The sequence below is a fragment of the Mercenaria mercenaria genome, chromosome 18 (genome assembly GCF_021730395.1).
Source record: "Mercenaria mercenaria strain notata chromosome 18, MADL_Memer_1, whole genome shotgun sequence".
NCBI lineage: Eukaryota > Metazoa > Mollusca > Bivalvia > Venerida > Veneridae > Mercenaria > Mercenaria mercenaria.
This window is the reverse complement of record NC_069378.1, coordinates 57,724,314-57,746,828: the sequence shown is the minus strand read 5'-3', so window position 1 is coordinate 57,746,828 and position 22,515 is coordinate 57,724,314. Positions and strand designations below refer to the sequence as shown.

General features: G+C 36.1%; 1 protein-coding gene across 4 annotated transcripts in view; it reads right to left on the bottom strand.

Moving 5' to 3' along the window:
* LOC123538436 (kalirin-like) overlaps positions 1 to 22,515 on the bottom strand; it is a 315,629-nt gene that overhangs the window by 279,272 nt on the left and 13,842 nt on the right. For 3 of the 4 annotated variants that reach the window (XM_053530236.1, XM_053530237.1, XM_053530238.1), the window contains exons 3-12: positions 21,355 to 21,469; positions 20,402 to 20,492; positions 18,932 to 19,033; positions 18,285 to 18,398; positions 16,878 to 17,106; positions 15,745 to 15,926; positions 14,361 to 14,483; positions 13,800 to 13,991; positions 9,959 to 10,219; positions 1,294 to 1,395 (exon numbers count right to left, since the gene is read on the bottom strand). In XM_053530236.1, coding sequence (XP_053386211.1) covers positions 1,294 to 1,395; positions 9,959 to 10,219; positions 13,800 to 13,991; positions 14,361 to 14,483; positions 15,745 to 15,926; positions 16,878 to 17,106; positions 18,285 to 18,398; positions 18,932 to 19,033; positions 20,402 to 20,492; positions 21,355 to 21,469 — 1,511 coding nt within the window. Of the gene's footprint in view, positions 1 to 1,293; positions 1,396 to 9,240; positions 9,251 to 9,958; positions 10,220 to 13,799; positions 13,992 to 14,360; positions 14,484 to 15,744; positions 15,927 to 16,877; positions 17,107 to 18,284; positions 18,399 to 18,931; positions 19,034 to 20,401; positions 20,493 to 21,354; positions 21,470 to 22,515 lie in introns of those variants that run through there. The other variant, XM_053530239.1, reaches the window with a different exon arrangement.

Genomic DNA, 22,515 nt, shown 5'->3' with positions numbered 1-22,515 from the left:
TACGGACCTGGGTCTTGCGCAAGACACGTTGTCTTACTGTGGTACACATTCATGCCAAGTTATTTGAAAATCCATCCATGGATGACAAAGATATGGACCGGACACGAATGCACATCATGAAAAATGACCTTTAATGTCTAAGTGTGACCTTGACCTTTGAGCTACGGACCTGGGTCTTGCGCGCGACACGTCGTCTTACTGTGGTACACATTCATGCCAAGTTATTTGAAAATCCATCCATCGATGACAAAGATATGGACCGGACACGAAAATTGCGGACAGACCGACAGACTGACAGACGGTTCAAAAACTATATGCCTCCCTTCGAGGGCATAAAAATAGTTAAACATGGACGGCTGGAACTCTTAAATAATACAGCTGACTATATTCAAGTGCAGATGACATCTTATTGCTCCAACAACAAAAGGTGTGAATCTTATCCATTTACTGTAAATCAGTGTGCATATTTCGATTGTGAACTTTTTACACCTCGCTTAACTAGCAATTAAGGGAAGGTTAAACTGTCTGTGATTAGATTATTTCTTTTTATATTCTCTCATTATACCATTTGATATTTTTTCAATTTTTAGCTCAAGCGGCCATTAAAAGGGATTTAGCGCCACCTTTAGAGTAAAATTCAGAGAGGGGACCCTATAACGACACTACGGACTAAGTTTGGTAAAGTTCCATCAGGCTGTGCATGAGAAGAAGTTGTTTTAAAGTTGTCCCCTATTGAGCTCTTGTGGGGTCAAAGGTCAAGCTTAAACATTTGAATAAACTTGACAGAAGAAAATGCCAGGATGCTACTGACCATGTTTGTTGCAATGCTGACCAGTAATTTAAGAGATCTCATCTGAGAAAAGTTTGGATGGAAAGTTTGTTTGTTTGTTTGTTTTGGGTTTAACGCTGTTTTTCAACAGTATTTCAGTCATGTAACGGCGGGCAGTTAACCTAACCAGTGTTCCTGGATTCTGTACCAGTACAAACATGTTCTCCGCAAGTAATGCCAACTTCCCCACATGAATCAGAGGTGGAGGATTAATGATTTCAGACACAATGTCCTTCATCAAATAGTCACGGAGAACATACGCCCCGCCCGAGGATCGAACTCACGACCCCGCGATCCGTAGACCAACGCTCTTACCTACTGAGCTAAGCGGGCGGGCTTGGACGGAAAGTAGATGGACGGAAGACGGACACACAGATGGACAGTGAGTGATTATAATTAGTGCTTGGGGTGAGCTAATAATTGAAAACTGTTATGATTCTAGCGAGTACACTGCAATTTTGTACCTGTTTCACGTCTTGCTGGAAGAGCCTCAATCCCAGTCTTTGGTGTAACTTCACTTTCTTCCCATGCCATAACTGTTCTAGGTGGCGCTGGTGGGCCAAAACCTGGTTAAAATAAACATATATATGTATTACATAATAACCTAAACATCTGTTAGTAACCAATGAGGTCAACCTCAAAAAAAACAATTGATTTTTGAGGATATGTGATAAATATGCTTTTAATGTTTTTGTTAAAGGAAAACGAATGACTTAACAGGTAATTAAAGGTTATTGTTAGGAATCTAATCATGGAGAAAAAATTGTTGAACTTTTAACATCAAGTCTCAACAAAATAATCATTTTCAATATAAAAATATGTTTGTCCACAAGTAGGCTACTGTCTCTGAAACGGTGACTTTGTTTATTTATGGTTTAGCGCCATTTTTCAACAGTATTTTAGTTAGGTAGTGGCAAGCAAGTTTCCAGGGTTCTGTACCAGTAATAACCTCTTCACCTCAAGTTACTGTCAACTTTTCCAGTTAAATCAGAGGAGGACTAAGGGCTGCTGGTATCTCAGGCTTATAACTTCTGATTATAATGTACCATACTGGTTCTTATAAATGCTCCAAAGAACATTGAAAAGTTCAAAAGAAGGATGAAGTAGGAGTTTGGATAGGGTGTGCCTACTGAAAACACTCTTGCATGCCATCACAATAATATGTATTTTCTGTATTGATCCCTGAAATTTGAGATGATCCCTGAAATAAAATTGAGATGATCCCTGAAATTTTAGATGCAAACTGGCCAAAGTCATGCCATTTTTGTTGTTCTTAGAATTCTGATTTTGTGTAAGGCAATCATCTTTAATTTTGTACATCTTTACAAACATTTAAATGCCAGGTAAGATCTTTGGTTGTAAAAACACCCACGGTTCCTATATTAGAGGGGTAGCACTAATAAGAATCAATATGGTATTCTAATTAAATAATTTGTTAACAAATAAATACAATGGTGAAGAAATAAAACCATACTCATGAATAAGACAGTTTTTGTGAATAGAGGACAAAATTTTCCCCTGTTCAATATGACCACAGTAGACAAAACATTTTCAGAAATACAATAATAAATTGAACTAGATGTGTGTTCAGAAGACACTGGGCCATATTCCTCTGAAGTCAAGGGCCATAACTCTTGTCTGGCTGAGCTAAATCCCTAATAAAATACATGGTGCACAACTTCACATGCTAAATAACAATCCTCTGAAGTCTGATGACTCTAAGTCAAATATGTTTGAGATTATGCAAAACACAAGTTTGGATGTATAGACAAGGGCAAATCTAAGTTCCCCCTACCCACTCCAAAATTTCAAATGTTCAATTTCTGTGAGTTCATCTAATATTTCTACACCATTGTAGTATGTTAGTTTCTTAATCACAAAATATAATATATCATGGTATATGTTGCTGCTAAAAGTTTGTTCACATAAAAAATAAAATACATTTCTTTCTATTTAAACCAATCAAAGCCCAAAATGAGTGAAGTATATGACTTGTCATGGAAAAAAGGTTCTTCTGAAACTAGAAACTGCACAACACAATGTAATATGCTACTATATATTTCAATTTCATGACACTTTTCTTCAAAGTTTCGGGGAAAAAATGACTTTGTTTTACACTCAGGTCATGAGGACTTAACATGCCAAAATATCGAGCAGAGTTTTTGAAACAGAATCCCTGTGGACATTGTACTGATATATTTAAACACTCCACACAGATTCACTCAGGCTATGCCCTCATGAAATTATTCCTCAGGCATAAAACCTCTTCATGTTTAAATATAATAAAACATGATTCTGCTATATATTATTTCTTAAACGTGTTATGCTCTAAACTATGTGTTTTTAATTCTCAAAGCTATCCCAAACGAAAAAGATAAAATTGTGGAAACAAGGGGAGTAACTCAAGATTCAAAGTATTTTCTAGTTACTGAATTTCAAGTTATTCTTTATATACCACCTAAAAATTCTGGCAGACTAAACACTGTTTTCCATGACAAGTAAAAAGGCAGGAATAGGTCTATATTAGTCATTTACATGTTCACTGCATACACTATTCCCACAAAAATATTTCCTCCTTAAAGGTCCATAATAATTCAAACTTTTTATCTTAAAACAGATGAAAAAGCTTTCCAAATAGATGTCATGCGTACTTAGTTGTTAGAAAAGCACTAGTTTTAATATTGCACATGAACTGTTACACTTAGAGCCATAAAGGGAGGTAATAAAAACAACAGTTCCAATAAAACATTCTAGCTTATAAAGCAATATTCAAACCTTTGACAAATGTTTAAAAAAAAATAATGATCAGAAATAGGATTTTACAAGAAATTAATGTATTCTTATGCTCCTAACGGAAAATTTTAAACAAAGGCATTATAAGCCTTTAAACATGAAATTGTAAAACATTTTATAACCCACACACAGATAACTTTTAAAATCTTTATTGTAAATCATTTAATCTTGCTGATATGAAATTCTGTTATTCTACCCAAAACATCTTTTTCATGGAGAACATGAAATTTTAAAGGTGAGTAATTTTTCTGCCTACCGTATAACTCCGTATTAACGCCCCCCCTCTAATTAACGCCCCCCCACGTTTTTTGGGGAAAATAAAAAAATTTTACCTTCAAAAATTGGTCCTAGATCCAACACAATAATATCCAGATAATAACAATTCCATAACAATACAAATGAATTTCAAAAAAAAAAACCACACTTTATTAACACAAACTTTTAAACACGTCAACAGGCATGGCACAAATAAATCTACTGTGTGTATTAAAGTACTGAATATGCCACGCTATAAACGCTACAGTATTGATCGAATTTAACTCGGATGATGTCACCTGAGCGCGCGACTTTACACAGATTCCCAGTACGATTACGCATCGGGTTATGTCAGTGCATGAATTGGGATGAACAGGGGGGCGTTTATACGAGTTACTGACATTGTTCGGATCAAATTTTTCGTAAAATGCATCGCCCCCGGGGGCGTTTAAACGGGGTTATACGGTACTTGTTTTTGTCCAAAGGAGATAACTCCAGCAGCTATTAAATTTTGTAAAATTATGTCCCTTTTCTTCTAGAAACATTTTAGACGGAACATTGCTGAAATAGTAAAAGCAAAACAAATAAGAGTTTAAGTAAAATGTTTAAAAAATACGTAAGATTCTCCAGTACAGGAAATATTATTTTTTTCGTAATTTTGCAATTTGACACAACCATAAATTCTATTAAATTTGTCACCCATAAATAGTAATAAATGTCTGGTGTTTCTTTTAAAATGTGTCTATTGTATAAATGTGTATCCTACATTGGTAATCCTAAGTTTCTATTTAAATGATACAACCTAAATTTTCAGTGCAACTCTTTTTTTCAAGAAACTGAAAGGTCAAAAATTAACTTTTTTGTTACTGTGTTTTGAAAAATATCAACTTAGTCTAAAACTATGCCTATTCGTAAGTAAAACCTGTCTTTATAACAAAAGTGGTAATTTACCACATCAGTGGTCACTTCAACATAAACAAGGGCTGTCCATAAGACAGCCAATGCTCGGCTATTTGAATTGTGGTCCCAGAAGCAGGAATATCAGCCTAAATGTTAAAATATCTATAGTGTTTCAATCCAGTATCTGCATTAGTTTTGGAGAAAGAACTTGCATGCAAAACATAAACTAGGATTTTCTTCATCCAAAAAGGGGCATAATTTGGTCAAAATGCATTTCAGAGTTCTGGGACTTGATGTTACCACTTAGTTTTATAACCCCGAAGACACACTGAAGTTTCAATTCAATATCTGCATTAGTTTTGGAGACAGTAACTTGCATGTAAAACTTTACCAGGAATTTTTAAGTCCTAAAGGGGGCATAATTTGGCCAAAATACATGTCAGATCTATGGGACTTTACCTAGTGAGGTTGGTAATTGACCTAGAAAAAGAAGAAATAAGTTTAAGTGATAGCCAAATCTACTTGCATGCAAAACTTTTAACCAAGGCCAACGCAGACGCCAGGGTGAGTAGAATAGCTACACTATTCTTCGAAAAGCCGAGCTAAAAATGGACAAGTGCACTGACATAAATGATAAGTTATCCATCTTTTAGCGCCAAGGTGGTGATCTCTCAACTTTAAGTGGACACTTAAGTGTATTAAGGCTACAAAATTAAATAACTTATAATCAACTGAACCAATTCATGAAGAAAAAAAACTTACAGTATATACTGTAAAATCAGTACTATTCACGGACAACTTACTTTCACGGATCTCAAGGCTGTGTTAATCCACAAAATCCAAACAGAATTCCCATTTATGGTTTTTTTTTCAATTTTGAAATCTGTGAAATATTTTTGCCACCAGTAAATTTTATCCCAACAATTTAAATGGTTTCCAAGTACCATATGTTTATCATAATGACTGTAATTGCAATTACAATAATCAATGATTATAAAAGATAATTTTATCATTTTATCAAAATTATATTATTGAGAAAAAAATAGCATTTTTTTTTTCTCATCTAATTGGTTCAATCTTTATTATCCAAATATAACTGAGTGGGTGGAGTATATGAAATCTTATGTTATCTATGTATAACTGAGTGGGAGGGGTATATGTCTCTATCACCTCAGGAACGGATGTTTATTTTGCCCACATCTCTCCCATAGACCATCTAGCTTACCTCACACAGGCTAACGTCACACTTAGCATGCATATATAAAGTAATTTCATACATGAAGCAAACTTCTGTAGCAAATATAAGTATGTTTAGTCGTAACATTAAAAAGAACCATTCATACAATTTTTTTCAAAATTCTTGTTGCGAAAACTTCAAATTTTTGTTTAATGAAATTAGTACGTATTTTTGTGAAGTGGCCTCCAGAAAATATCTTCAAGGCATTTGTATTTTTTTTCATTTTAGACACCTGTAAGTTACTAAAATGATGAATTTGGAAGGTGTAAACTGTAAATTGTCTATTGTCCATTGTTCAATGTACATGTGAAATGGCCTTAATTGAAAAGTAGGTATCTTTGTATTTTTTTAGGCAGTTTTTTCTTAGTACAACTAAATCGAAGAATCAAAGTCATATCTGAAAAATTTCCAAAACAAAAACCATTATGAAACATAGTCCTTTTTAACATAACAACTATATATACAAAAACACAGCATGCTTGTAACGTGTACATATAACAGCTGCATTAAACTGGTCTCTCATGTCAACAGTAATAGAGAAAAAGCTTAAAGAATGGCACAGTTTCTTCATATAAAACAGAAAATGTGGGTAGCACTGGGAAAATAGTGCAACAATGTTAACTGAAAATACATAAACAGAAAAAGCCTGCTTGACTAGCAGAAACGCCATAATGTTTAACCTTTCTTAAATGGACTGGTCCATCATTCAGTTTCGGCAGTACCATTTATTATTCAAAGGGATGTTCATCAAAAATTTTCTGACTGAATAGCAAAACAGTGCCGATGGATGTGCAGGCTAATCTTGGTCTGCACAGGTCGCAAATGCAAAATCATTTGCCGCCAGCAGACTGAAGGTTAAATATGAACAGAAATGGGCCAGCTTTGACATATTTAACCCTTAGCCTGCTAAATTTCTAAAATGGACTGGTCCATCATTCAATTTGGGCAATACCATTTATTATTCAAAGGGGTGTTCACTGAAAATTTACTGACTGAATAGCGAACAGTGCAGACCATGATCAGACTGCACGGATGTGCAGGCTGATCTTGGTCTGCACTGTTCGCAAAGGCAGCATCACATGCCGACAGCAGGCTAAAGGTTAATGTCATTACGAAAACCAAAAGACCATACTCAATGTAATCATGTTTAAATCTGAACAGTAATGTACATAATACTATGAAATAAATCTGAACATAACTGACCCAGTAGAACATATTCTATTATAATGTTTAAATTTGTACAGTAATTGACCAAAAGAACATTTTCTATGTGATGTATAAATCTGAACAGTAATGTACAAATAGAACGTATTTAATGAAATATTTATATCTGAACATTAATGGAGCACCAGAACATATTCTAAGAAAAAATGTTTCAATCTGAACAGTAACTGATCAACAGAACATATATTAACAAGAGCTCGTAGAACACAAAATGCCCCCCTTGATGCATTCAGTAATTGCACAAGGAACAGAAATTATTTGGTCACTGTGCACAAAAGTTCTACTGTTCTTGGTCAAAGTGACCTTGAACTTTGACCTATTGACCTCAAAATCAATTGGGGTCATCTGCTGGTCATGATAAACCTCCCTATAAAGTTTTGTAATCCTAGACCCAAGCATTCTCAAGTTATTGTCTGGACACATTTTAACTGTTCCAGGTCACTGTGACCTTGATCTTTGACCTAATGACCTCAAAATCAATAGGGGTCATCTGCTGGTCATGATGAACCTCCCTATTAAGTTTCGTGACCCTTAGCCCAAGCGTTCTCAAGTTATCGTCTGGAAACGGTTTTACTGTTCCTGGTCCCTGTGTCCTTGACCTTTGGCCTATTGACCTCAAAATTCAAAGGGGTCATATGCTGGTCATGACCAACCTGCCTATCAACTTTTGAGATCCTAGGCCCAAGCGTTCTTGAGTTATTATCTAGAAACCATTTAACAGTTCCAGGTCACTGTGACCTTGACCTCTGACCTACTGACCTCAAAATCAATAGGGGTCAACTGCTGGTCATGACCAACCTTCCTATCAACTTTCATGATCCTAGGCCCAAGCTTTCTTGAGTTATCTTCCAGAAACCGTTTAACTGTTCTGGGTCACTGTGACCTTGACCTTTGACCTAATGATCTTAAAAACAATAGGGGTCATATGCTGTCTTTGACCAACCATCCTATAAACTTTCATGATCCTAAGCCAAAGCGTTCTTGAGTTATCATACGAAAACAGATTGGTCTACATACCGACCGCCAGACAGACATCTGCAAAACAATATACCCCACTTCTTTGAAGGGGGGCATAATAAATAATTAAATGTAACAGAAATGGACATACAGAACATGTTCCAAGTAACCTTTAAATCCAGCAGTACATGTTCTACATAACAGTTATGTTTAAACCTGAGCACTGATGGACTAAAAGAAAATATTCTATGTAAAGTTAATGTACCGACAGAATATTTTCTATGTAAAGTTAATGTACCGACAGAATATTTTCTATGTAAAGTTAATGTACCGACAGAATATTTTCTATGTAAAGTTTAACTCTGAACATCAAATTTTTAAATAAACTGACCAGTAATGGACCAGAAAAAAAAACATATTCCATATAATGTTTAAATCTGAGCAGAAATAGACCAGCTGAACAAAATCTGAACAGAATATATTTTAAAAGTGTGTAATGGTAAAATCTGAAAAGTAATCTCATCTAAACATTTGAAAGGAAAACATATTTTATGCCCAGTCAGTAGCAAGGATACATGTGAAGCTGTCTTTCCTGGAAAGAACCAGTACTGGCCTCATAGAAATGAGCCGTGCCATGAGAAAACCAACATAGTGGCTTTGTGACCAGCAAGGATCCAGACCAGCCTGCCCATCCGTGCAGTCTGGTCAGGATCCATGCTGTTTGCTTTCAAAACCTATTGCAATTAGAGAAACTGTTAGCGAACAGCATGGATCCTGACCAGACTGCGCAGAAGCGCAGGCTGGTCTGGATCCATGCTGGTCGCAAAGCTACTATGTTGGTTTTCTTATGGTACATTCAAATAGTGTTACAGATTCTAATGCAAGAACTTGTAAATGAATGATTAACATAACTTCTAGACAAACAACAGAATTCTTGACAGAACAGTCAAAGAAAATAGTAACGTATTCTGAAACATACACAGAACAGAAAGCTTGAAATTCAAACTGTTATTAAGTAACATTCACATTTTGTTGTATAATTTACTTGCAGTTTAGTTAAACAGCCTAAAAATGAAAAAAAAAACTGAGTAAATATAATTTATATATTTCTAAAATTACTAGCCATACAACAACACACAAAAAGCCTGATAAAAACGATAGGAAATTTCATGCAAATTACAATGTTAAATAAGTAAATACTCAATGACTACATTTATTCTATAAGTAATACAACAAGACCAATGCTTGAAAGATGACAGGTCTTGAATTTTCTCCTACACTGATAAGATAAAGTTCAGAAGCCAACATTATCCAGTTACATACAATTTATGACACAGCTGCGTTCAAATCTGACATTATCAGCATTAAGTTGACCTTTTATTTAGTACTGTCGAACTATTGGCTCGACTTTCACTTTTGTGAAAAAAGGTTGGGTAAAATCCATGCTTCACTTGGCTTCTTTCATATTAAATTAGAGGATTAAAACTACTTAACTGACACTGGTTCACCAAAGAGTGCGTGGAGTAAAGCTTTCATATGACTATCAGTCACTATGATTCTATATCAATAAGTAAGTGGGATAAAAATATTTTCATGACATTATTTCTTAAACAGTAAGTGGGTGGGGTAAGTGGATGGGGTAAAAGTGATTGTTTGACTGGTTCTATAATTGTTTGACTGGTTCTGTAACAGAAAATACAGGAGGTAAAACTCTTCAAGTATGAAAAGCAAATAAACAAAAATGTTTTAAATTAAAACTCTACCTCATGTACGACATCAAGAACATGTCCGGCAGCTTCCGAGTAGTCGGCTTTTGCTGTCAGAGAATTTGAACTTCCAGACGATACGGGTGTCTGTAGCGTATCAAGCAAAGCTTTACCATCCCCACACACTTCAGCGTATGCCTGGCTGATTGATTCAATCAGTGCCTGGTGTTGCTGTAGAGAATCTTCAAGCTCTTCGATCGATGTCGGAATATTAGGACTCTCGCAGGCTTGTCGCCAACCTATAACCTGAGCTAGATACTGAAAATACAAACAAGGTCAAATCGTTTGTCTTTTGTTAAATATATTAATATACACTTTTCTGCCATAAGCGTGTAAAAGCTTTGACATTATAATCAAACAATAAACTTTGATAAAGAAAACATAATTGTTCAAATCAAATGAGCCGCGCCATGAGAAAATCAACATAGTGGCTTTGCGACCAGCATGGCTCCAGACCAGCCTGCGAATCCACGCAGTCTGGTCAGGATCCATGCTGTTCGCTAACAGTTTCTCTGAATGCAACAGGCTTTGAAAGCGAACAGCATGGATCCTGACCAGACTGCGCGGATGCAAAGGCTGGTCTGGATCCATGCTGGTCGCAAACGCACTATGTTGGTCTTCTCATGGCGCGGCTCAAATACTGAATCTGTCCAAACTTAATAGTATCTGCCAAGACTTAGTGATGGGCACTGACTATCATAAAACCCCTTCTATTATCACCAATATATTTTGATTCTGGTAGATGGAAGCCATCATTCTATTGCATAACAACATAAATTTGAAGGTTGCCTTCAAAACAAAGGTGGATACAGACTGTCAGGAACCAGTCAAATCTCTCAAATGAACATGCAGATTCAGTGACAAACTCAAACAAGAGGACCATGATGGTCCTGAATCGCTCACCTATCCCCACATGACCCAGTGTTGAACTGAGTATGACGTCGTTATTTCTATTATTTGACATAGTGACCTAGTTTTTGAGCACATGTGACCTAGATATCATCAAGATAAACAAGAGGACCATGATGGTCCTGAATCGCTCACCTCTTCCCACATGACCCAGTTTTGAGTATGACGTCGTTTTTTTCTATTATTTGACAAAGTGACCTAGTTTTTGAGCTCCTGTGACCCAGTTTTGAGCTTGACCTAGATATCATCAAGATAAAAATTCTGACCAATTTTCATGAAGATCCATTGAAAAATATGGCCTCTAGAGAGGTCAAAAGATTTTTCAAATTTTAGACCTAATGACCTAGTTTTTGACCACAGTTGACCCAGTTTCAAACTTGACCTAGATATCATCAAGATGAACATTCAGACCAACTTTCATACAGATCCCATGAAAGTATGGCCTCTAGAGAGGTCACAAGGCTTTTTTATTATTTGACCTACTGACCTAGTTTTTGATGGCACGTGACCCAGTTTCAAACTTGACCTAGATATCATCAAGGTGAATATTCTGACCAATTTTCATGAAGATCCATTCAAGGGTATGGCCTCTAGAGAGGTCACAAGGTTTTTCGATTTTAAGACCTACTGACCTAGTTTTTGATCGCAGTTGACCCAGTTTCAAACCTGACCTATATATCATCAAGATAAACATTCAGATCAACTTTCATACAGATCCCATAAAAAATATGACCTCTAGAGAAGTCACAAGGTTTTTTCATTATTTGACCTACTGACCTACTTTTTGACGATATGTGACCCACTTTCGAACTTGACCTAGATATCATCAAGATGAACATTCTGACCAATTTTTATGAAGATCCATTCAAAAGTATGGCCTCTAGAGAGGTCACAAGGTTTTTCTATTATTTGACCTACTGACCTAGTTTTTCACCGCATGTGACCCAGTTTCGAACTTGACCTAGATATCATCAAGATAAACATTCAGACCAACTTTCATACAGATCCAATGAAAAATATGGCCTTTAAAGAGGTCACAAGGTTTTTCTATTATTTGACCTACTGACCTAGTTTTTGAAGGCATGTGACCCAGTTTCAAACCTGCCCTAGATATCATCAAGATGAACATTCTGAGCAATTTTCATGAAGATCTTGTGAAATATATGGCCTCCAGAGAGGTCACAAGGTTTTTCTATTTTTAGACCTACTGACCTAGTTTTTTACCGCACGTGACCCAGTTTCGAACTTGACCTAGATATCATCAAGGTGAACATTCTGACCAAATTTCATAAAGATCCCATGAAAAATATGGCCTTTAGAGAGGTCACAAGGTTTTTCTATTATTTGACCTACTGACCTAGTTTTTGACGGCACGTGACCCAGTTTCGAACTTGACCTAGATATCATCAAGTTGAACATTCCAACCAATTTTCATGAAGACCTTGTGAAATATATGGCCTCTAGAGAGGTCACAAGGTTTTTCTATTTTTAGACCTACTGACCTAGTTTTTGAAGGCACGTGACCCAGTTTCGAACTTGACCTAGATATCATCAAGGTGAACATTCTGACCAACTTTCATAAAGATCCCATGAAAAATGTGACCTCTAGAGTGGTCACAAGCAAAAGTTTACGCACGCACGGACGGACGCACGGACGGACGGACGACGGACGACGGACGCTGCGCGATCACAAAAGCTCACCTTGTCACTTTGTGACAGGTGAGCTAAAAATTCTGACCAATTTTCATGAAGATCCATTGAAAAATATGGCCTCTAGAGAGGTCACAAGGTTTTTCTATTATTTGACCTAATGACCTAGTTTTTGAAGGCACGTTACCCACTTTTAAACTTGACCTAGATATCATCAAGGTGAACATTCTCACCAATTTTCATGAAGATCTCGTGAAAAATATGGCCTCTAAAGAGGTCACAAGGTTTTTCTATTTTTCGACCTACTGACCTAGTTTTTGACCGCACATGACCCAGTTAAGAACCTGACCTAGATATCATCAAGCTGAACATTCTCACCAATTTTCATGAAGATCCATTGAGAAATATGGCCTCTAGAGAGGTCACAAGGTTTTTCTGTTTTTAGACCTACTGACCTAGTTTTTGACCCCACGTGACCCAGTTTCGAACCTGACCTAGATATCATCAAGATGAACATTCTGACCAATATTCATGAAGATCTCATGAAAAATATGGCCTCTAGAGAGGTCACAAGGTTTTTCTATTTTTAGACCTACTGACCTAGTTTTTGACCCCACATGACCCAATTTCGAACTTGGCCTAGATATCATCAAGGTTAACATTCTGACCAATATTCATTAAGATCCATTGAGAAATATGGCCTCTACAGAGGTCACAAGGTTTTTCTATTTTTAGACCTACTGACCTAGTTTTTGACCCCACGTGACCCAGTTTCGAACTTGACCTAGATATCATCAAGGTGAACATTCTGACCAATACTCATGAAGATCTCATGAAAAATATGGCCTCTAGAGAGGTCACAAGGTTTTTCTATTTTTAGACCTACTGACCTAGTTTTTGACCCCACGTGACCCAGTTTCGAACTTGACCTAGATATCATCAAGGTGAACATTCTGACCAATTTTCATGAAGATCTTGTGTAATATATGGCCTCTAGAGAGGTCACAAGGTTTTTCTATTTTTAGACCTACTGACCTAGTTTTTGATGGCACGTGACCCAGTTTCGAACTTGACCTAGATATCATCAAGATGAACATTCTGACCAACTTTCATAAAGATCCCACAAAAAATGTGACCTCTAGAGATGTCACAAGGAAAAGTTTACACACGGACGGACGGACGCACGGACGACGGACGCTGCGTGATCACAAAAACTCACCTTGTCACTATGTGACAGGTGAGCTAAAAAAACCCACTGAAATATAATAAAGAAACTCACTGTTTCCGCTTTTTTGTGGAACATTACTGACATGCTGAGCACGGTACTTCTATCGTCCAGTGCCGCGGCCAGACTTTTCCACTCCCGTTCTAACTTTGCCGCTTGTATTCGTATAGAGTTCTGAGCATAGTGTCCGGCATCACACAATCTCTGAGCCATGCTGAGAATCCGAGTGATGTTGACATAAACATTCTAGAAGATTATTAAAGTTGCCTATATTACAAATCTAAACTCAAAGGTGACTACATGCTGCAGACTGGGCGAATTCAATATAATCAGGATTATTAAATCCTCATTTTATTCTCTGTTAAGTTACAATAGGACAAGAAACATCAACATATTTCATTTCCATATTGTCATTTGAATTTCATATCGGAAGCGTGATATTGTTTTAATTGACGCTGAGTTCTCTTTTTTTATTTACGTCACTTTTATCAATTTATTCAGGCTACAGAACAAAATCATAGTATCTGACCCCCTGGAAGCTTTCCCTTAGACAGGTGATGTATGTAAGTATATACAATGGAACTTTGTTTGCTTGATCTCTACAGTTATACTTACCACGGCACTGTTAGCAAACTGGCTGTGTTCATTCTCCAACTCCACAGCAAACTGATGTGACATTCCTATCTCTGTATAGTTTACAAGGAACATGTCACGGTTATGGTATATCCAGTTAAACATCTGTAAATAAAACAAGGGAAGTAACTGCTAGAATCAAACTGTTATTAAAACAAGGGAAGTAACTGCTACAGTCTACTTGTGCATTATGTGTGCCATTTGAATTCTGAAAGTTTTATCAAAATTGATCAACAAATCAAGTCAAAACTGAAATTAAAAAGTTTTTGGCATCCAAAATGGGTGAAAATGGGTAACGGATTTACAAATGGTAAATACTCAATCAAAACTGTATTTTGAGATATTTCAGATAACTTAAAAAGTTCTTATTACCATTCTCAAAGTTCATAAAAATGGTGTAATATGTCAATGGTATTGTCTCACAACTAAAAGGGAAATTCAAGAAAAATGAAAAAGTTGATGAAATTAAGATCTTCAGAATTAAGAACGCCATATTTTCAACTGATCGTAACTTTATTCATAGCACATACTGTAGAATGAGAAATATTCATGAAGGACTATTTTTTCATAGATGAATCAATCCACTTATTCAAATCTCAACAAAACAAATCTTGAAATGAGGGAAAATCCGATTCATTCCATGTTCAAAAGTTGAAATGCACAAAATAACCCATTTAAGACCAAACCACGAAATTTCATACCCACGAATTAAATTGATTCCACAGTAAAATAATTACTCTAAAATTCTGAATCATCAACAGAACTTGCCTAGCCGAGTACTGCAGCTCTAGAGTACCATTCCAATGCATTCTTTTAAGAAATGTTAATGCTAGAAATTCATACTGATGAAATACTTTAGGTGCATAATATCCATTTGTGCAAAGTTTCATTACTATTCGTGCTAATATAATAACGGCAGAGAAAAATGAAAGTTAAGAACTTTAAAAGTATTAGTCTAAAATTTTCTGTATTGATGAGTACAGGCCCTGTATTAATACTCCTCTTTAGTAACTGACATCTTCCCAACATTAATCAGAGGTGACTTACCTTTTTGTTAGGCTTAACATTGATCTTGCAGAATCAAATGTTATATTGTAATTTTCGAGCTTTTCAATGATGGAGAAAGGCCCAAAGTGCCTTAGTGGCATTCTTTTAGACATGAACGAACAAACTCTGGGTAGAATCACTGACCTGCAATTAGCTAGCTAATACCTTCCACACACAGAGAATTCTACAACCAAAGTGAGATTTTGAAACAACAGCAGAGAAGGGCAAGTGATTCAAACTCAGCGGCCTTAGCCACAAAGTCTCTTTTGCTCTGTGTAAGCAGCTTACAACTTCCTCACATTGACCAGAAGTGACTTACCTTTTCGACATCATCTTCAAATATCTTCAGCTGCAGACATTGCTCCAGTCTAGACCTTTTTACTGTCCATAACTGGTTTAAATGTTGTTTTGTAGAGTGGAGATTCTCCAATAGTTGTGATATCTGAGGTACTGCACTCTGAAAATCGGCATTCCCAGAAATAACAAACCTTGTTCCTGGGCCTGAAAACAATGGAAGATATAAGTGCAAGTCAATTTTTGAAGGAAAATATCAAGAGAACCACTGTTGTGTGCCACGGTAGACTGGAAAGTGCAAAATGCAGGAGTTTGGTTCTTGACCTACTTACTCATCAAATGATGATAAACAAAAGTTTCAAAGCTATATATTTTTCAGTTTTCAAACTAGGATTGTTTCTATGGACACAGATGCTCTTCTACATACTGTGCCATCCTCTAAAAAGCAAAGGTTCTTGAATCTTCATTCTAACATGACTCGATTTGATTTCCAGTTAAACAAAGAAGAAAATCAAGCTCTGTATATTCTGTGATAAACAACGCTTGATGCGCGAGAGCATTATGACGTCAATTATGACGTCAAATTGCCGCATAACGTCCGATATATTACTCCTTGCGAAAATGAAATCCAGCAAAATATTTACTAAAATATATCAATGAGCATGTCAGAATGAAAACAATCAAGGCCTTCTTGTGATTTATCGTTTAATTTACCACGGTTCATCGTTCAGGTGCTTCAGTATTTAACCACGAGGGCTAACGCCCTCGTGGTTCAATTCCTACGCATCTGAACTCTGAACCGTGGTAAATCAGACGATAAACCACTGAAAGGCCTTGATTATTTGTTAAATGAAGGATGATTTAATTTAGAAGTTTGAAACAAATTGTATTCAGATAAGATTGCACATCTGAGCAAATCTGAATCCATTCCTTCAAAAAAAAAGTGTATGCAGAGCTGAACAAACCAAATTTCTTCACTATGGCCTATTCTGTGAAATTAAGAAAGGACCATAATTCTAGTTTATCAGTGAATAATCTACTGTAATATTTCACATAAATCACTGAAAAACAGGAACATCAGTAAATATTCTACTGTCATGTTTCTGCTAACCAATGAAAGGCTTGGAATAAAGCAATACGTTGTATAAAATATCCTACCTGCTTGGTCGAAGCCTTCACCCGTAATACTCGACAATATATATTGACCTTCACGACCCAACTGCTCAACAGGGGCCATTGTAACCCTTTTCTTCAAGTGGTTATGGTCCTCGAGACGTTTCTGTGCCTCATTGAGGTCCGTCGGAAGATCAGGATTGGTAAGTATACTACTCAGTTCATCCAACTTGTCCAACAAATCTAAGGCCTTCCAAATAAATTCCTCCAACATCTGTTTAAAAAAAAGATTGACAAAATAGCAGGAGATCGACTGAGGCAATGAAAAATTCATAACATTTGGATTAACTGAAAGCCTTACTTTTGCTCAAGGAATACGAAATAAACACGAAGGCAAATTTATTTATTTGGGTTTTACGGTGCACCAACACGGTATAGGTTATATGGCGCCTCTTACGATCGTGCAAGGGTAAGGCAGTGGTTCCAATTCTTTTCATACACAGATCGTCCCACGACCACATCATGACATGGGGCCACAAGGGCAAAAGTGGCCTTTAATTGGGCATTTAAATAAGTTGACAAAGTTCTATGCAAGTTTATATTTGTTCTTGAGGAAGTTTTCAAGAACCATAATATAACTTGCAAGTAAGAATGCTATGTCTATAGAGATACAAACTGTGACACCAATCGTTTGTACTGGTTTATTGCGAGTATACGTCCAAGTAAGGAAATACGTAATTTCAAACCTTTTTTAAAGAAATACTTGTATTAACAACAAAGTATTGTTTTTGTCTATAATTTGGTTAAATTATGTAATTTCTATAAAAAGACTGTCAACATGGAGGCAGACATTTTTTTTGGGCCGTTTTAAATCCAGCAGGAAAAACTTCAAAATATATTGTACCATAGCCTTAGCTTTGACTGAATGTACTATGGCACTGCCCAAAATATTATGATATACCACAGTACCATTTTAAGTTGTGATAACTAACCTATTCATGAGGTGTCTTAGGGACTTTTCATTTGAACAAGCATTCCATAAGAAGAAACTGTTTAGGGTTATCTAATTTCTGGGCAGGTAAAAACAGGCTGTGGAACAGAACCATTTAAATAAATCTGAGAGGTCACTTCCAGGATAATGTATACCAAGCATGAGAACATCTATCAAGTACTTCAAGAGAAAGGCTTTTAAAATGATTCTTCTTTTTTTTTTTAACTTTGGTGATCTATGTGCGCTTTGGACCTTACTCAAACAGTCTTACAGCCAAAAAAGTAACCAGTCTTTAAAATTCATACAGCTAAAAAGGGAAACCAGTCCTTAAAATCATTTTGCCAAACAGTAAAAGACTTTAAAAATCATACAGATGAAAAGAGTAACAAGCCTTTTAAAAAAAATTGAATTGCCCAAATGAGTAACCAGTCTTTAAAAATCATATTGTCAAAATGAGGTACCAGTCTAAGCTTGATCCACTGTTCATGCTCATACTCAAGATTGCCATCAAATTCCCGAGTCAACTGACTTCGGTCGACTGCTTTCACTAGATTATCCACTGATATCATATGGGTCTGAAACAGAGAAAACACATCCACACTGTTTTTATTCTTATAAAGTTACTATAAAAAGATATATATATATATATATATTTATATATACTATAATCTCCGTACCTTTACCAAGTCCCTGACTTTTAACAAGCTGCAACAAGTTGTATGGGATAATTTTTCATGGACTTCACAGTTGTGAAAATTCATAAATATCAGTTTTAAATGAAACACATGAAATTCCTCTTTATTTCATTTTAAATATTTTGAAATCAACCAAACCATGCCCAAACCAATCCATTAAGTTCCTGAGAAGAAATCTGTCAAGAAAAACTGTGGACGCCAGCAGATTGACGATTTTACCACAACTAAAATTTATAGTAAATCTTTTATGTCCAAAACTGCAGTTTACTCTAGAGTATACCAAATTATGTTTTTTTACAGACCTTGCTATCTTTTATCAAGAATTTCAATATTGTAACGTGAATCTTGACACATGCGCCTTTAAATTGTATTTGGATGCATGCCCCTTTAAAGAAAACTCAAGAACTTCTTACCTCAAAATTATATTTGGAGCTACCCAGACTAGTTCTCTGTTTTTCCCAAAATTTCTCCGGTTTTATAATAAAAGCAATATTTATGTTGCCAGGGAAACATTCCTGAAAAAACAACAGCACATTTTTTGCATAAAACAAATTCTACTTGAAAACATATCTTTTTCAACAGACCTACAACAAATCTCATAGTGGCCATTTCAGGAAAAATTATATTTGAGCCGTGCCATGAGAAAACCAACAGAGTCTGGTCAGGATCCATGCTGTGCGCTAACAGTTTCTCCAATTCCAATAGGCTTTAAAAGCAAACAGCATAGAGCCTAACCAGACTGTGCGTATCCATGCTGGTTGCAAAGCCACTATGTTGGTTTTCTCATGGTACGGCTCATTTAATGTTACTATATGTATACTTGTTTGTTCTGTTTAATACCATTTTTCAAATCCTTCACATTAAAACAGGTGCAAGTAATTTGTTAGTTTCTTTCGGGTATGGTGTCATTTTTTCAATAGCATTTCAATTACGTTATGGCCGGTACCTACCCAAATCAGTGTTCTTTGCTTCTGTAACAATACTAACCTGTTCTCCACAAGTAACTGACAACTTCTCCATACGAGTAAGAGGTAGTGCAGGACAAATAATTTCTGACAAAACATCTTCTATCAAAGTGTTACAGAGAACATATGCCTCGCCCAGGGATTATACTTATGACCCAACAATCCATAGATCTGCTCTCTTCCTATTTATCTAAGCTCTAGGACTCCGTTTTGAACTAACCAGCCTAGGGAGCTAGCTCTTCTGATACTTACTTAGCCATCAATTAAAGCTCATATGATCTGTCTATTCTGCCCATTTTTCAACAGCATTTCAGTAACTGTTATGAAATGGTTGGCAGTTAACCTAAGCAGTATTCCTGGATTCTGTACTAGTACTCACACATTCCCTACATGTAATTACAACTTCTCCACAAGAATCTAAGGCTGATGAAAAATAATATAAAATCGCCAAGGAAAACATACGCCTCGCCCAGGGATTCACAACTCTACAAGCTATAGGTTTGCTCTTTCTATATTAAGCTAAGCTGGCGGGTTAGGACAGCTGTACTGAAAATCAGATACAAACTAGAGATGCTTTTGAGAAAAGCGCATGTCTCCCAAAACTGCCCCTATCAAAAATGTCTAGTTTCCCTGGATGGTCCAGACGCATGGATCCAATTTGATGGTCTGGACGAGTGGATCCAGCAGTAATTTAAGGACCATAATTCAAAAGTGCCTGGGTGGATTTGGCTAGTTATCGAACTTGGCCGATGTCTTATGGTCAAACACACGTTGTTCAAGTTTGGTGAAGATCGGATGAGAAATGTTCGACTTAAGGTGCGGACAAACTTTGTGACAGACACACTGACGGGAGTAAATCAATATGTCTCCCACACCATTGTGAGGCGGGAGACATAATAATCAAAACTTAAACCAAACCTGCATAGCTTTCAGTATCGGTTTGACATTCTGCCAAGTTGACCCCCGCATGTCCAGTATCACTGTAAAACCTTTCTCCCTCACATCATCACTGTAAAAATTAATGTAAATAATTTACAACAAAACTAAACTATTTACATTTAGTTTTCATCACAACAAAATATTTGCTTTTATTAAATTATGTACATTATAATTATGTACATCACATCATCACTGTAATATTTACATCTTCACTGAAATCTTTTACATCTTCACTGAAATATCTGACGTCTTCACTGTCATATTTATATCTTCAATGAAATATTTTACATCTTCACTGAAATATTTTACATCTTCACTATAATATTTGTATCTTCACTGAAATATTTTGCATCTTCACTATAGCTTGTACATCTTCACTGAAATATTCTTATCTTCAATGAAATGATTTACATCTTCACTGAAATATTTACACATGAAATATTTACATGCAATTTATATCATTCAGCTGCAAAAATTTAAATATTAACCTGTAATTTACATTGATGTTTTACACTCCAGGAAATATTATCTTATATGCGTCATCACTGTTTTTTTTCCATCACGTTATTATTCACCACAACTTTCGTGATTTTACTAGGCTGGCCAGGTTAGGATAACAACTGACAATGTCGCAGTCCAAATTTCTTTTTTATTTAAGTTATTAATTTTTAACACAGACAGCACGGATCAAACAAAAATAACTGTCAGACAATGGTCAGATTATGGGTGATACAATTGTACTCTTAACCAGAGATGACCAACAGATTTATAAGATTTGCTGACAACAGAAGCAGTACTGGTAGTTAAGAAGCCAACAATGGAACCAAGTAGTGCCATAATGCGAAGTGAGGCTTGACACCAACAATGCCAGCACTTGGGGAAACACAACAGCCCTCTAACAAATTCAAGCAAGAAAAAAACATAATTCATACCTTGGAACACTGGCTAGATATGTCATAAGTCTGCGTAAATCTTCATATTTCAACCGTTCTGGGTGTGTATTGGAGGGAAATGTTAGAATGGGTCCTCCACGCTTGTCCCTGCCTCCTGCAACATAAAACAACTGCTATAATAGAGCCATGTACAAGAAGTATAAACTTGGATACCAGGAACTTTCTAGTATTAAAATGTTGACAAGACAGTCGTCAAATATTTGTCTCAGAAATATTATAGTAGAATATAGTATGTTACTTTTCAGAAAGACCTTCTCTAAAAAAGACTCCCTGATTACGAAAAATGTACACAAAACACAAATTTTAATGTAAAAATCTTTATAGAAAATACAGACATACAAAATGGTATCAGATATTGAGGCCCCCTGTACAATACAGACTTGTTTAGCTCATATCTTACTGAAATTGAATGGGAACATTAGTCAGTTACTTCCCCTGATTATGTCCAAGAAGTAGATTGGTCCTTCTGCGGTTTTTATCATTGACTTCTTTTTAATTTTCAAAAGCAATATCTATACTAAATTTCACTGGATTGGAAAATGATTAAGGACAGGTTTTTTTGTAGTGGCCCTCTGTTAAATTTAGGTTGGATTAATCATTTTATTTAGAAACCTACTCATAAAAAGCATATTAATTTTGACCAACCGCAACATCTTGGGTAAAGGTTATAACGAAAAAGTCAGAGGAATCCAACTGAAAGGGACCAATGTAATATTTGGTTATCCTTGCGCTTTATCATACAACAAATCAAGGGAAGTAACAAGCTAATGTTCCCCATATAGTCTGGATTCCTGCTAATACCCTTTGAAAATTACATCTCTACTTAATAATACCTTACCAGAGAGACAGGCAATCATCTCCCTCAAAAGGGGGACAATATCAACTTACCTTAGAGATAGGCAACCCTCTCACTCAGGTGGACGATATCAACTTACCTTAGACATGTGCGACCCTCTCACTCACAATGTGGACGATATCAACTTACCTTAGAGAAAGGTGACCCTCTCCCTCAGGAGAGGGGACAATATCAACTTACCTTAGAGATAGGCAACCCTCTCCCTCAGGAGGGGGGACAATATCAACTTACCTTAGAGATAGGCAACCCTCTCCCTCAGGAGGGGGACAATATCAACTTACCTT